The sequence below is a fragment of the Pygocentrus nattereri genome, chromosome 12, assembly GCF_015220715.1.
Source record: "Pygocentrus nattereri isolate fPygNat1 chromosome 12, fPygNat1.pri, whole genome shotgun sequence".
Lineage (NCBI taxonomy): Eukaryota > Metazoa > Chordata > Actinopteri > Characiformes > Serrasalmidae > Pygocentrus > Pygocentrus nattereri.
In genome coordinates, this window is record NC_051222.1 from 38,476,060 (window position 1) to 38,492,799 (window position 16,740).

General features: G+C 40.1%; 2 protein-coding genes across 3 annotated transcripts; both read left to right on the forward strand.

Annotated features, from left to right (window-relative positions):
* Nucleotides 1–364: 364 nt before the first annotated feature.
* LOC108413074 lies at nucleotides 365–5,328 on the forward strand. Of its 2 annotated transcripts, XM_017685416.2 has the most exons (7): nucleotides 365–509; nucleotides 1,150–1,461; nucleotides 1,925–2,248; nucleotides 2,933–3,013; nucleotides 3,211–3,300; nucleotides 3,498–3,538; nucleotides 3,909–5,328. In XM_017685416.2, the coding sequence occupies exons 1-7, from the start codon at nucleotides 473–475 to the stop codon at nucleotides 4,083–4,085; spliced, it is 1,062 nt and encodes a 353-aa protein (XP_017540905.2). In that variant the 5' UTR covers nucleotides 365–472; the 3' UTR covers nucleotides 4,086–5,328. The 2 variants fall into 2 exon arrangements, with proteins under 2 accessions (XP_017540905.2, XP_037399151.1); XM_037543254.1 differs by lacking the exon at nucleotides 1,150–1,461.
* Nucleotides 5,329–9,950: 4,622 nt separating this feature from the next.
* On the forward strand, nucleotides 9,951–15,112 carry LOC119264608 (CMRF35-like molecule 8). The gene is made up of 5 exons (XM_037543177.1): nucleotides 9,951–10,035; nucleotides 10,133–10,456; nucleotides 10,981–11,073; nucleotides 11,419–11,517; nucleotides 15,037–15,112. Exons 1-5 carry the CDS (start codon nucleotides 10,014–10,016, stop codon nucleotides 15,093–15,095), a joined length of 597 nt encoding a protein of 198 aa, XP_037399074.1. The 5' UTR covers nucleotides 9,951–10,013; the 3' UTR covers nucleotides 15,096–15,112.
* Nucleotides 15,113–16,740: the final 1,628 nt, after the last annotated feature.

Here is a 16,740-nt window from a genome sequence, read left to right on the forward strand (position 1 = left end):
ACAAATTAGAGTGTATTTACATCTTATTGATTCGTTGAGACAGGACATGGACAAAAGACAGACAGGCAGGTACTGGAGGTATAATTCCAATATGCCTTTTGGTATTTGGAACTGTACACAGAAACAAAGTGGTGTGTCTAGGCCATTAAAGGATAGGTGGAGCAAGCTACGTTGTGGCATGGAGCACAGATCATGGATCCAGGGATCAGGGCAAGACCTGGCATTGGTGCAATGAACATACAGAACACCATAGGACATCAGTGTTTAATTTGGTACTGGTGGAAGAAGCTGTTGAGCAACTCTGAAAGAGGAACCGAGCAAACCATAGAGAAGAGGAGGCAGAGGCAGACACAGAGGCAGACAGAGGCAGACACAGACGGGACTACAAACTACAAAGAAAAGTAGAGAGGAAACTTTCAGATTTTAGAAGATACTGCGCAGGAGTAAGGTGAACATAAGTGAAGCGACAAAGATGACAATCTTCATCTTCACCCTTTTTCTGATCTCAGGTCAGTCATTGTGTTTCAAATGAAATATTTTAGATATGAAACCTCTGATTTTCCAGAACTGTATAATCAAGATTGAAATATTTTTTGAAGAAGATGAAGAAGTTCGTCTTTCTGCTGCTAAACAGTGGGATCTAAAAGTCTGAGACCTCTAGGGAAAATGCTTCTAGTTGTATGTTGATTTTTTTTTTCTTTTTATGTAATACAAACATATTTATTCCAAATTATATCCTAAGAATGAATGAAAAGTAGAATATTTCAAATATTTGCATGAATTTCAGAATTCCTTAGTATTAGGCGGTGTGCCCCCTTTTGGCTTTTTTTGCGCTAGAGCTGGCATGGGCTCCACAAGTTCGTGCAAAGTCACTGATGAGTGGATAAAAACCACCCGAGAGTCATTTGAACATGAGCTTCAATGTACGCGATAAGAAATCTGACCTTTCTGTAGATCTTAAAATCGTCCATATCATAAATTTGCTTAAATTTGAAGAACGACCTAGAAATGTTGGCACAGCTTGAATATTTCTTCTTATTTCACTGGTAATTCTGATGGAGCGCTGGAGCCGTGAGGGAATTTGGAGGTGTTTAATGACAGATACCTGAGTGATATCGATTTAATGAATGAGAACCTTTTGACTGGCAGGTACCGGGGGCTTTGATGTGATTGGCTACTCAGGAGGCACTGTCATAATCTACTGCAATCACCAAGTGTATGGAGAGTATACGAAGTATTTCTGTAAGGAAAACAACGTTCGAAAGACCGTGAAGGAATGTTTTTTTATAAAACCTAATCAAGCACAGACGACATTGACTCAGAAAGACCGGGTTTTTCTACACAACTTTCCTGGAGCTCTTACAGTGGTCTACAGACCACTGAGTTTACAGGATGCTGGAATATACCAGTGTGGAGGGAATGGAGTATGGAATTATGATATGATACTGAAAATAAAGACAGGTGAGAAACACTGAACTCCTACAGAAACACCTGCTGTATATTTTGAAGAGAAACATATTGATGATAAGTATTTAAATGGGGGCAGTTGTGGGCTGAAGGTTAGGGAACCAGCCTCGTGACCGGAAGGTTACCGGTTCGATCCCCAGAGCCGACAGCACATGCTTGAGGTGTCTTTGAGCAAAACACCTAACCCCCAACTGCTTCCCGGGCGCTGCGGATTGGGCTGCCCACCACTCCTGGCAAGTGTGCTCACTGCCCCCTAGTGTGTGCTTATTCACTAGTGTGTATGTGGTGTTTCACTTCACGGATGGGTTAAATGCGGAGGTGAAATTTCCCCGTTGAGGGACTAATAAGGGTCACTTAACTTAAACACTTGCTTGAAAGTACAAGTATGTTTTTTTCCCCCTAATAAGTGCTCAGTTTAAATTATTGGAGGACTTGATTTATGTTATATGGTTGACAGATCTGTGTTGCATGAGTCCACAAACTGTGATTGGTTATCTGGGAGGGGCTGTCACCATCGGTTGTCCATATCCAGAGGAGTTTAAGGACAGCTACAAGTACCTCTTCAAACTGAATGATCAACAGTTCGTTCAGATGATCAGCACCATGGAGTCTCAGAAAGATAGATTCACAATTTCTGAAGACAGAAGCTCTAGAGTTGTCAGTGTGGGACTCAGTGATGTGAGAGAAGATGATGGAGGAGTTTATTTCTGCGGAGTTGGGATTGCAGGGAAGTCAGTCAGTTATTACTCCGTCTTCCCGGAGATTCAGCTACAGGTTTCTGGTGAGTGAGATCACTTTTCTGGTTACTGCTGAGAGCATCAGACATCAGACAGACATGTTTAAGAAAAGAACATTTTAGAAGGGATGTTTAAATGTGTACACTCACTGGCCACTTTATTAGGTACAGTAAAAGGCTGGACCCCCTTTTGCCTTCAGAACCGCTTTAATTCTTTGTGGCAGACTTTCAACAAGGTGTTGGAAACGTTCCTCAGAGATGTTGGTTGGTTATTTGAGTTCCTGTTGCCTTTCTATCATCTGGAGCCAGTCTGCCCGTTCTCCTCTGACCTCTCACATCAACAAGGCATTTTCGTCCACACAACTGACCGCTCACTGGATATTTCCTCTTTTTCGGACCGTTCTTTGTAAACCCTAGAGATGGTTGTGTGTGAAAATCCCAGCAGATCAGCAGTTTCTGAAATACTCAGACCAGCCCGTCTGGCACCAACAACCACGCCACGTTCAAAGTCCCTTAAACCCCCTTTCTTCCCCGTTCTGATGCTCGGTCTGCACTTCAGCAAGTCGTCTTGACCACCTCTACATGCCTAAATGCAGTGAGCTGCAGCCGTGTGATTGGCTGATTAGCTATTTGTGTTAACAAGCAATTGAACAGGTGTACCTAATAAAGTGGCCGGTGAGTGTTAATGAATATAAGAAGCAATAATAATGACATCTCAAAACATTTCAGCATTCAGACCAGCCTACAATCTACAACCTACACCAACAGTGCCAACATCAGTCCCATCTGCAGAGCGTTTCAGTAAGAACAGTAAGTTTTTATTCCCAACTGCCTTTCTAAATGCCATATTCATGTTGAATGTATTCAGGCAGGGGTTCAAGTAATTAGGGCTCCATGCCAGGAGCTGCAACCAAAGTGGAACTAGAGGGTTTGCTGGTTGTTTGGAGCGGTGTCCATCATCATGTGATGTGATAAAGTCTGTTTTTTTATCTGTCTTTCATCTCCAGGTTCCTCTATCATTATCACTGTATGTGTCTGTGTGGCTTTGCTGACTGGAGGATTAATCTTCTACAAACTAAGATGCAAGAAAACAGGAGGTATTATTCACATCATCCATACACTAAATTAAAAAGTCATGCCTTCGCTGTGTGTTAATGACACGGACAAGCTCTGATAGAAATCTGATAGTAGATAATAATAGGCCCTGTCATAGATTCCCACACTTGTTTAATGCCAAACACTCCCTCTAGTGGAGAGATCATTTGTATGACTTATTGTTTGTCTTTTTCTGCAGACCCTGCCTATGTTAACAAAAGATCAGAGAGAAAAGGCACAGTAAGTGAATTATTATTATTATTATTATTATTAGTAGTAGTAGTAGTAGTAGTAGTAGTAGTAGTAGAATAATAATTAGTAGTAGTATTAATAGTAGTAGTATTAGTATTAGTACTATTACTTTTTTTATTCAAGGATCTTTAACGCACTGAATATATTACAGTCTGTGTGTTGAGATAATAACAACAGATATTTTATTAGAAAGACATTATATTACAAAAGATCTTTATTGTAGCTATTTGTATAAATGTTGTCTGGAAGTGAGTATTTGAAGCTTAAATTTGACACAGAATATGACAGATATTTCGGTGATATGTACATTATGGAGTGTCTCTCTTTACTTTGCCCATCTGTACTGTTCTGATTTCAGCCTGATACTGACTATGAAAATGATCCACCTGGAAACCAGACCTCCATAAGTATGGAACTAGTCTACAACAACGTGGAGCCCAACACCAACCGATCACATTCATCCTACCAGCACCTGGACCACAATAGTAGAGAACCAGATGCAGTTTACCACAGTCTAAATCCCAACGCCAGTTAGATCCAGCCTCCAAGAGTCTTAGTCCCCACACCAATCAATCAGATTCAGTCTACCAGAATCTCATTCCCAACACTGATCGATGCGATTTAGACTACGAGTCACTTCAGGAGTCAAAGTGGTGTTGAATGCACCCCATGTCCAGCCTACACCCCAAGAGACAGGGTCCACCCACCCAGTCTACATAGTAATGCATTCTGCAGCAGTCAGTCTATACATTTGGAAGATATGGTAAAAACAGTTAAGATACTCCACAATCAGTAATAACAGGAGTTGTTCACTTTCTAGTTTTGTCAAACCTTAGTGGTATTTTTAAATATCTAGTCTGCTCTATATAACATACATTGTTTGATAATGCATGCATTAAATTGAGCTAATTTTAAAACATCCATGAAAACATTAGCCCGTTGGCCATCGAAATCTGATTGATACAGAGCTAAACAGCTATTCTAATGGCAAATATTCATTGCAAGTTATATACACTATATGGACAAAAGTATTGGGACACCTACACATTACACCCACAGAACATCCCATTCTAAACCAATAGGCATTAATATGGAGTTGGTCCCTCTTGGACAGCTGTATCACCTTCCACTCTTCTAGGAGTCTGGAAGCACATTGTGAGTTTGTGGGGTCTAATCCTCTGTTGCTAAGCTGTTGTTGCTCCTAGGTGCTTCCTTTAGACAAAAATAGCACTTACAGTTGTCTGGGGCAGATCTAGCAGGACAGAAATTTCACAAACTGACTGGCATCCTATGACAGTGCCATGTTTAAAGTGACTGAGCTCATCATTCTATTGCCAGTGCTTGTCTATGGAGAAGCCAAGGCTGTGTGCTTGATTTTATGTTACATGAAATATATATTATAGATGTGAAACCCCTGAACCCAGTACTTAGGAAGGGGGTCCTAATATTTTTGTCCATATAATATTTCTACAAACATAATGTAACTAATGTCACAACACATACAAGCAAGGTTGTTATTATTTAGTATTCAAGATTGATAGTATTTTTATGAATGAAAGTGTGGTCGTTTTGGAAAGTGTTTGAAGTCTTTGTGCCTTGTCTGGTAGTTGCAGTGAAAGTTTCGTTAAACTTTGAAGCATATTTTTTTGGTTGCTATTTGTTTTTGAGAAACTCTTGGTTTCAGTTATGTTTTTTAAAATAGGGGTTCCCTTTTCCAGGCTGCTCATTATAAATGTTCCTTTCTTATGTAAGAAAAATAAACAGGATTATGGACTAAGGTTGAAGTTGCGATTAAAGTGATTTATTTGCAATATTAAATGAAAAGTACTGTTGCTGCTGTTTTGAGTGCTGGAAAAGCACTAGATTCATGTGTAGTGGGTAACACCTCTGCATTCTACGCTGTAGACTGGGGTTCAATCCCCCACCTGGGTAAACACCCTACACTATACCAAAGAGTCCTTGGGCAAGACTCCTTGGCCTACCTGTGTAAAAAGACCAAATTGTAAGTAGCTCTGGATGAAAACGTCAGCCACATGCCATAAATGTAATGCATTCACTGGTTCGTTAAAAAGAATCAGAAGGTTTATTTTAATTATGCAATTTCTGCACCGTAAACATCCCCCTGATTATAAAACCTGAAGATTTACATCTCTGTTAAACCATATAGTTGAACGACACATTCGCAACCATCACCATGGAGTTGTAAAATGGGACCTACTGCTAGGAGGCTGTCAATAGCAGCATACTTTCTTGTTAGTTCCTATCAAAGACATCACTGACTCTGGACATTTGTCTCCAGTAAAGCCTACTGTGAAATTTGTGCACTTGGTTGTCAGTTTGTCATTGAAACAATTCCTTGTCTAGAAGTTCTGCAAATTACAAGATGTTTTTTGAGCAATGGTGTGGTTATACGCATCATATGTTTGGAAGTTGTTGCTTTTTTCATGTAGCATATCAACCCTGTTCAAAGAAAAACGTGTCTCTACAATGGCAACTTTACAGAAGGCAAAAATCTTTAATGTAAGTTAATATCAAGACTTACATTTAAAAGGTAATATTTGGAGCATTTTACTACATTGGTGGTTGGTTAGTTTAGTGGGTAACACCTCTGCCTTCTACTGGGGTTCAATCCCCACCTGGGTCAGCACCCTACACTATACCAATAAGAGTCCTTGGGCAAGACTCCTAACACCACCTTCACCTACCTGTATAAAAACGATCAAATTGTAAGTCGCTCTGGATAAGAGCGTCTGCCAAATGCCCAAAATGTACATTGGTGCATGGAATTTTCACGCAGTGTAAAGAGTAGCTGGTTTTCTGGAATTATATCAAAAATTAAAAAACCAAATGGACAAATTTCACATGGACAAAAAACACATGCTATAGAGCACATAATTAACATGCAAAACACTTCTTGAATACATTTCATCAAATGTGTTAGTAAGCATACATTGTTTACATACCTTTGAGACAATCGGTCTATAATTTGCACTTCCTTATTAATTATTTGTTTTTATTTGCTTAAGCACCTGCACGCTGAATCATTTAAACTCCTTTTAATTACATTTTTGTTACTCTTTAAAAGTTGCATCGTCTCAGATTAAATCCAGCTAAGTTTAATAAGAAACTCTGAGGCTAAATGTTATGCCAAGGACTTCATAATATCTCAGATATTATGATAGACATTATTTCATATGATCAATCTCAGAGTGCTTCAATAAAGTCACTATAATTGTGTATTGGTTACTCTAATCTTAACTGATTCTCTTGGAAATTAAAGGCGCAGTATATGATTCCAGAGAACTGTTAATATTTGAACACAAAAGCAAAGCAAATGCACCCCTCACTTCAGTGCTCCTGCAGAAGCTCCACCCCCAAATCCATGCATGTGCATTGCCAAGGTGAATGAAACTGGGCTAGAAAACTCTTTTTTTTATCTTTGTGGCCATAGAACCCTTTGAGAACATTGTAAGGAAGAAATACCATGATATACCATTACAATGAACAACAACATAGCAAGTAATGTAACCAGGGGCGTCGCCTGGGGTGGGCTTCCGGGGCTTCAGCCCCGAATGATTATCCAGTAGCCCCGAACCTTTTCGCTCAGCTGTACTATTAATGAGGAGGCCAATGCTGCTGTGAGAATAGGAAATCTCTTAACGCCAATCATAGTGCCGCTTCAAGGATAAAGTTCCGCCTTTCAGGAGAAACAGCCAATCAGCTTGCTGGTTTTGCGGGCGCGGAGGAGAGCCCACCCCCACCCCCGTGGGGGAGCGCACATGTGCTCTAGCCATGTTTGGCAGCAGGTTGCAGGAAGCTGACGGTGAAAGAAAATGGATATACGGCGTTTTTTCAAGGAGAAAGGAAACGGTAGTTAACTATGTAAACTGTGATGACATTGTTTGTGGATCTGACAGCTGGTTAAAAACACACGTCTCCGAATCAAAACACACAGATCAAACCCACTGTGTGCTTAATAAAATGCAGCTTGTCACCAGTCAGCTTCGGAATTAGTTAGATCCTTTAGTAAAAGCTCACTATCTTTAGGTCACCAACAGTCATTCTGCAGAATTTGTGCAAGCAAGCAAAATTTATTTATACAGCGCTTTTTACAACAGGTGTTGTCACAAAGCAGCTTTACAGAACAATCAGTATTACAGAGAGAAGAGAAAAGAAGAAAGAAAATCCGGGTCCGAGCCCCCATGAGCGTCGCCAGCGGCGACGGTGGCAAGGAAAAACTCCCTAAAAGAGGAAGAAACCTTGAGAGGAACCAAGACTCAGAAGGGGAACCCGTCCTCCTACGGTCGACAACGGATAGCGAACATTATTAGTAAGAAGTTTTATAGTAAAGTGGGAAAAGAAAGATCTGAGGGTGAGGACTGCACAGCGCTGTACAGCAAGAAGCTCAGTGGTGGTCAAACCGGTCCAGAAGGCTGGTGAGCAGCGGCACCAATCAAGGCAGTAGAGGCAACAGCATCAGGCGCACAGGATGGGCAGCTGATCAGCTCGGCAGAGAAAGGAGAAGAAAAAACAGAGTTAGTACTGTAAAGAGTGGCTGACCACAGATTACAGTAAAACAGAGCAGTGTAGACTCCAGCAGGTCCAGACCTGACAGGGAAGACTAATCACCAAATGCTTGACTGTACAAATAAGTTTTTAGCCTAGACTTAAAGATTGGGGCTGTGTCTGATTCACCCTTTGTTAAATTTTAAATCTGTTGAATAAAAAAATATAACTCCATATTATAGTGTTAAACATTATATATCAGGGTACGTATTGTAAAAAAAAAAAAATATATATATATATATATATATATATATATATATATATATATATATATATATATATATATATAAATAATTAATTGGGCAGAGCCCCGGATCTTTACATACCCAGGCAACGCCCCTGAATGTAACCAATATTAGCTCGGTGATGGGTTAGCAAACAGAACAAAACAACGCTGACCAACTGGTTCTGCGAAACCACAAAAACAAGTTAACGTTATATCAAGAAGAACCAGAGCAGCCTCCTCATCCCTTTTCAAGCCATTCAACTCTTTCAATGAAACTGAAGTGAGCTTCTTATTGAGATTTTTATTTTTGGTTATTTCCTGTCCTCTGTTCTACCAATTCTCCATTTATCAAGGAAACCCAAGTCTAGGCTTTGAGGTTTTTTAATACCACCTCACCCCAGTGCCTGGACTGGGTCTCCTCCACTTGGATACATTTATTCCTCTGTATTCGGAATTATATTTTAGATACTACAAGTCAGTGTTATGTATCCTACCATTTAGCTAACATTGTTGGTTGGGAAATTCTTTGATATTGAAGAAATAATTTAAAAACAGTGCAACTGTGTTTATGTATTTAGTCGTATTCGACTATTTAGTTATTCAAGCTAAATGATCCCAATTTGGGAGGCAAATGAAATTAAGAATTTTCAGGATGAAAATGAACATAAAAGCATAACTCTTTTCTGGTTGGAAAGGTGCAAAGGATAACTGGAATGCTTTGAAAATAGAACACACTTCTGGCATTATTTATTTATATATTGATCTCATTTTTAAAACAAATTATTTGAAAAATAAAGACACTCAAGGAACTGACTAATACCAGTTTACAGCTTCAAGGCTGAAAGTGCTGGGGTAAACTAACCAGGCACCACTGGGTTATGTGAATAAACAAAGGCTTCGGTCTTTTTCTAGCAAGATCACCACACAAAAATGAGCATATCATATGCTCTGGGTTTAATTTAGTATGTGGTCAGTGATGCTGCTGGGAGGAGTCGTGAGACTGAGTAAGTCCATCTCTTACCAGTGAAAGAGGAACCATCCAAACCAGAGAGAAGAGACGGAGACACACAGAGAGGACGGCGTGTTACGGGGGAAGGTACGGTTAGTTCACCTCTGAGGAGGACGTTGGTCGCGTTTGTGTGAAGCTCAGTGAAGCTGACGTTCAGTTCAGGATGAAGATCCTCCTCATCTTCACACTCTACCTGATCTCAGGTCAGTTATTCCACTTCAAACTGCAGACTTTACATATTTAAATAAGCGTTTTTAAACAGAACTATGAGAGTCAGAGTTTGTCTTACTGATAGACGTTTTTGTGCTGCAATGATTCTGATGCGAAACTTCGAATCTGGGGAGTTTATTCAGATTAGACAGAAAGAGTCAGAAACTTCAACTTGATTGGCAGGTCCAGGGAGCTGCTTCAATGTGATTGGCTACCCAGAAGGCAGCATCATGATCTACTGCAATCATAAAGAGGACGGAGGGATAAACAAGTATTTTTGCAAGGTGACAACAAACACGTGTGTAAATACACAAACATCAAATGTATGGGTCCATGGAGACAGACTTTCTCTACTTCACAATCCTGGAGTTCTGAAGGTGATGTACAGGAACCTGAGTGTACAGGATTCGGGATTATATCAGTGTGGCGAGAACCGAACATGGAACCGTAAAATGAATCTGACAATAAAAGAAGGTGGGAAATGCTGATATTCTAGAAATAATGAGCCATAAATGTGTTTGTGAAATTGTTTTTTATTCCATGAGGACCTTTTATTTTGTGTGATGAGCAGATCCGTGTTGTTTGAGTCCTAACACTGTGGCTGGTTATCTGGGAGAGACGGTCACCATCAGCTGTTCATATCCAGAGGAGTTTGAGAGAAACACAAAGCTCTTCTATAAATGGACTGGAGAAGATTTTCTTGAAGTGATCGACACCACAGTAACTCTGATGGACAGGTTCTCCATCTCTGACGACAGAAGATCTAAAGTTCTCAGAGTGAGAATCAGTGATGTGAGAGAAGATGATGGAGGAGTGTATTACTGTGGAGCTGAGGAAAGAATGGGGTCAATCAGCTATAAGTCCTTCTTCACGGAGATTCAGCTCCAGGTTTCTGGTGAGACACATGAACTTTTACAACTTCTCATGCCATGGCTGTATTGGTGTTGAGTGAATATTATACACTGGTCTCACTTAATGTGGACAGTCCACTATAGACCCCTGTAGAGCGTCTACAGATGTTCAAACTGGTAACAAACTATCCATTGAATGAGTCGATTCTAAGCAGTGGTGAGTTTAAGGTCAGGATTTGGACCAGGGTCACTGATATGCTTTGTGACAACAGTTTCTAAGCTATAACAGATCATGTAGATAATGTACTTGTTGGGAAAATAACCAAAATAAGTGTAAATCTAAAATGACAAGTACTTAATCTCCGCACTGAGTATGACAATCATCTTCGTGCCGCAGAGAACAGAGCAAGTTACAGAGTTTAGGTGTTTGGGTTTGTGTTTGATTTTGGTCTGTTGTGTCAAGTCTGTTTGACCACATATGAAATATGTTTGCTGATGGTTCAACTTTGTCCCATAACAGTTTCTCTTTCATCACATTCTTTTTATGTATTTGTTGCATATTTCAAAGAAGGAAAAGAAACAACAGCAACAGCATCAACCACAGCGTCTGTCAGGACCACAGCAACAGGAAAAACGCCAGCCGCCTTTGAAGAACATTTCAGTAAGAACTCAATCAAAACACACTCTTATGTCCATCTGTCGCCTGCTGGTTTGTCCATATATGCAAATACAAAACTACAGATGGTGAGTGAAGTCAGCAAATCCAAATGTAGTTTTACTGTGTTTTCACTTTCATGCTATGCTTTAAAGAAGATCAAAGATCAGATCCAAACCTTCTGCCACCAACAGGTCCAAGCACAGCATTGCTGAGGAACCGATTGGGCTTTGTTCTTGTCAAATGTGTTCCTGGGTTTAGCGATTTGGACCTGGAGGCTCCTGGTTTGATTGAGGTTGTGTTTGTGATTAAGCTGGTCATGGTCTGTTTTTTTCTGACCCTCATCTTCAGCTTTCTCCATGATCATCACTGCATGCGCCTGTGTGGCTCTGCTGCTGATTGGAGGATCAGCAATCACCTACTATAAACTGAGATGCGAGAAAACACAAGGTACTATACACACACACACACACACACACACACACACACACACACACACACACGCTCATAAACAGGACAGCTGGACACATGAATCATAGTCATGTGTGTTTGAATTGTTTTAACACACACACACACAATCACATAGGACAGCTGGGCACATGAATCATCTCATTACTGGTAATCAGAAAATGATGTCAGGGTTGGAAAACAAACCTAAGTTTATTTAAAAACATATTTTTAATATGTCGGTTCGTCAGCATCACAATGGTACTTCTGGTAAACGTACAGTGCATGACTAACTAAACACTGAACGCATCGTTACACCCAATACGAAGTGTCTGAGCTTGGTAGCACCCCATTGAAACAAGTTCTGCCAGTAAACCAAATAAACTCTATTCCATAACAGTCGCACAAGAACCACGGTAACCAGGTTACAGGTACATATTAATACCAGCAGGATTACATCTAAACCAAATACAGTCAACAGAAGTTTTAGGAAGTGGTGTACTGAAAAAACAAGGAAAAAGATCACCGTCAATCAATGGAAAAACCTAACAGAACGCAGAGCAACGGGAAAAATCTCAGCGTCTCTCAAACACGGATCTCACGACCATGAAAAAACACGGTCAACACTTCGTAACGTTCTACAACCACCTTAATTTCCAACAGCTTTTAGACCGACCTGTGGTGCCTCTACCCCAATGTTCCTGGTCTCACACACAAAAATTAATCTATATTGCACATATTATACATAGCTAAAGCTCAATTATGGTCCTTTGCCTTCTTACGAGACCGACGAGACGCTCGTGTTCCCTCAACGCCAGGGGATTTGCTGTCTCCGGCTTGGTGGCCTTGGGACACATCGAACTCAGGCTGCTTAGAAACAGCCAGAGTTTTGTCCCAAGGGAACAACCACATGCCGGAGTCTCGCTTACCTGCTGCATCCTGTGGTGGCCGGTCTTTATGTAATGGGGAGCGAGGACGGACGCATGTGCTGAGATAAGCGAGATTTATTTGGTGCAAATCCAGGGTCGTGGTCATAACAGTCCGGGGTCAATGAGCCGACACAGACAGATCGGGGGACAGACATGACAAAAACCAGAATCAACACAACAAACAGAGACCGAGACATCAAAGATTGGCAAACACATGGCTTAAGTATACAGGGAAAACGAGGGACAGGTGAAAACAATCAGGGGCGGAGACTTGAAACAAGGGGCAGGACTACAGATACCAAAACAAACGCACATGGACTAAACCAAAACACGAACACATGGACAGGACTGGGAGTTGCCAAGTGTGACAATATACTACAAGAAATGTGTAATACGATTAATAAAGAAAACTTGGTCCTGGGGGATGTTGGTCGACATAAAAAAGATAAATAAAAAAGAAAGTGGTGTGTATTTATTTACTAAGATCGCCACCATTTTCCTGACAATATTTCAATCGAGCCTTTGACCTGGTGTTGCATCTCACCTGATTTGACGGCAGTAAATGGACCTGGCTGGACGTAAATCCAACATTAATGCTGTAGGGAGCTAACATTAACTAAAAGTCCTAAACGTGAGAAGCGTTTACCCCATAAGCGGTAAAGTTATTCGCATGAATGATTTTTTACTGCAGAAGCTTTCAGACTATGTGCAAAATGTTAATATATGTGAATTATCCTTATTTTTATCTAAGACAGTTACCTCTCACTTTGTTTTCTTGTGAAAATGCAACTATCTAAAACATGTTGATTTCTGTGGGCTGCTGGAACAGCTGGGATCTTAGGGAGCATCTACAAATGACATTGCAAATGAGACCATTAAGGTTCAGGCAGGACACACTAGTAAAGGCCTTATGTTGTATATTAGCAACCTTATTCAGTAAGTCATTCCAATTTTGCTCATTAGCTCTCGGGTGGTGCCTCATCATCAGGAGATCACAAGTATAATGTCCTGAGCTTCTTGGCGATGCCAGGAATCCAGGAGGGCAACATTCGCCAATGTAGGAGTCTTTCAGTTGATGTAAAAGAATTGGCAGTCAGTGTTCTTGATGGTGTATTAGTGACCGTTTCAAGAAATGTTTTTGGAGAAAGAACAAGATTCTAGCTTGGTAGCATCACACCACTGGGGAAAACCTACCAATGGGTGGAAAGTGTTATTTGCTTCAGTGCTTCTGTCGGTGACACACCTTCTATATAAATGCAGAAATAATTTTAAGAGTAGGGCAGACTATAGGTAAGACTAACAGTTACTTACTGGAATCAGCTCTTCTTGACGCTGCAGATCACATGGTTGAAATTAGAGTAATGAGAGTGTAAAGGATTGGGCGACTTCTGGTAGAGTTATAGAATTATACTTTACACTAAAAGGCCCATTATGACCATCTGATACAGACCATCTTTTGCAGCTCTGTAGTACATAGTAGAAGACACTCTCTAATTTGTAGTGGTGGACAGTAACTGAGTAACTGAGTAAATGTAATTAGTTTCTGTACTTAAGTATTTTTTCTTGTATCTGTACTGAAGTTTCTCCATTACTGGGCGACTTTTTCCTTTCACTCCACTACATTTCAGAGTCTAATATCCGACTTTTCCCTCCTACATTTTGAGAAATCTGTCGCTCCTTTTGGTTTCTGTGTGAAAGAAGCGCAAAGCCAGAGCACCAATCAGGGCCCAGCGGTCACTTTGTTTAGAGCTGGTTTTGACCTGTTGGTCATACCGACCCAGTGCAGCACGCGGTTCAACGTCAGCGCGGCAGCGTAAAACTTTGGGAGAGTCTGTTCAACATAAATGATGAACTAACCTAACTTTGTGTAAATAGAGCTCAATATAGAAATATGTCCACATATGCAGTCGAGACTGACGCGGCTTTTTTCTGAATTTCTACAAACACCAGTTCATTTTATAGTAAATGAGTTTGGGCTGGTTTATGTTTATGAACAGACGCCTACAGATCAACATAGTAAAGGAGCTCATCTGTGATCCTGAGTTTAAAGCCAGTTTTTATTCAACTTAATCTTGGAACTAAGTTGTAAATAAATCTGAAACTGAAACTTTGCTTGTGTGTAAAAAGTGATTTCAGAGCCACTCGGTTCTCCCTGATGGAAACTGTTTACCTTCAGTGTTTTGTGCTTCTGATCATTTTAATAGACGTCAGCGTCACTAATTAATGACGTTCTATTAAAAGACTGGTTTACCAAGAGAGACGCTGGAGGACTTTCACCTGAAATGAGTTCATGAAGCCAGTCTGGTTATAAAAATGATAACAGGACATCAGAGCCAGAATTCCTCTTTTAGTACTTTTACTTTATACTTAAGTACATTTGAAGGGAAATACTTTAGTACTTTTACTCAAGTGGAGGTCTAAAGGGAGGAACTTCTACTTTACTGGAGGAATATTTTACCTTGGGTGTCTCTACTTTAACTCAAGCACATGGTTTTGCACCACTGCTAATTTGTCTTATCACATGCTCCCTCTAGTGGAGAGTGCATGAATCAAACCAATGAACCAATTCTTTCACTTTTCTCTTTTTCAACAGAGTCTTCCTTCATCAGAAAACGATCAGGAACAAATGAAATGGTAGGTGAATGGGTTTGATGAAGTATGAAAACAGCCATGTAATTATGGAAGAGCATTTTTGTTATTAGCAGATAGCAGAAATAAATAGTTGTGTCTTTGTCCCAACCATAAACCTACAATCTCAAATCCAGTATTTCACACAGAGAGGATGAATTGGATTACAGGACATGTGAGACTCAGTACAAATACAGAATATGTATCACAATTAAATGTATAACAGACACGTTCAAATAAAGCATAGATTATATAGATAATGTGTAGGTTGTGTGACTTGTATGCAATTCTGCAATGTTCATCTTTCTGATCAGCTCATTTTTAGCTTTTGTTTTTTGTTGTTGTTTTTTTTGCTCTGACATAAGATGGAAAGTGTTTATGAAAATGACCCACTTGGAAACCAGAACAAGATCGTGATGGGGCAAGTCTACCACAACGTGAAACTCAACATCAGTCAACTAGATTCAGTCTATCAGAGCCTGGATCCTGGAAGTAGAGAACCAAATTCAGTTTACTACAGTTTAAATTCCAACACTAATCAATTAGATTCAGTCTAAAAGAAAGCAAACTCCAACAGCAATCAAACAGATTCAGTGTACTACATTCTAAACCCTAACACCAACCAATCAGATTCATTCTAACAGAGTCTAAACCCCAACACGAACTAATCAGATCCAGTCTATCAGAGTCTAAACCCCAACACCAACCAATCAGATTCAGCATACCAGAGTCTAAACCCAAACACCAACTAATCAGATTCAGCCTACCAGAGCCTAAACCCAACACCAACCAATCAGGTTCAGTCTAACAGAGTCTAAACCCCAACACCAACCAATCAGGTTCAGTCTACCAGAGTCTAAACCCAACACCAACCAATCAGGTTCAGTCTACCAGAGTCTAAACCCCAACACCAACCAATCAGGTTCAGTCTACCAGAGTCTAAACCCCAACACCAACCAATCAGGTTCAGTCTACCAGAGTCTAAACCCAACACCAACCAATCAGGTTCAGTCTACCATAGTCTAAACCCCAACACCAACCAATCAGATTCAGTCTACCATAGTCTAAACCCCAACACCAACCAATCAGGTTCAGTCTACCATAGTCTAAACCCCAACACCACCCAATCAGATTCAGTCTACCATAGTCTAAACCCCAACACCAACCAATCAGATTCAGTCTACCAGAGTCTAAACCCCAACACCAACCAATCAGATTCAGTTTACCAGAGTCTAAACCCCAAACACCAACCAATCAGGTTTATTCTATGTTAGTGTAAAGTTCAGCTCAAGCCAGTGAAGTTCATTTTGCCAGGAATTAAAGTCTAACAGCTCTGTCTCAGCAGCACTCTACTAGAAACTAAAACAACGAGGCATGGTGTATACTGAACATGATACATGATACTGTAATAGAATGTGTTATTCAAATGATTTAAATAGATTTATTTGATAACTGTATGCATACCTTTCTACCTCATCGTGATGTTGACTCTCCCTCTCTTCGATAAAAGTAACAGAAAAGTAAGAATCATATATGATTTTATATATATATGTAATCATGTTTCTTAAAATAATTAAAGGATTTTTAGTGCTATTTTTGTATGTTTGTTTTTCAGCATTGTTGGACTTCTGTTATTCTTTGAAATCACTGTTTTGCTTTATCCCCATCT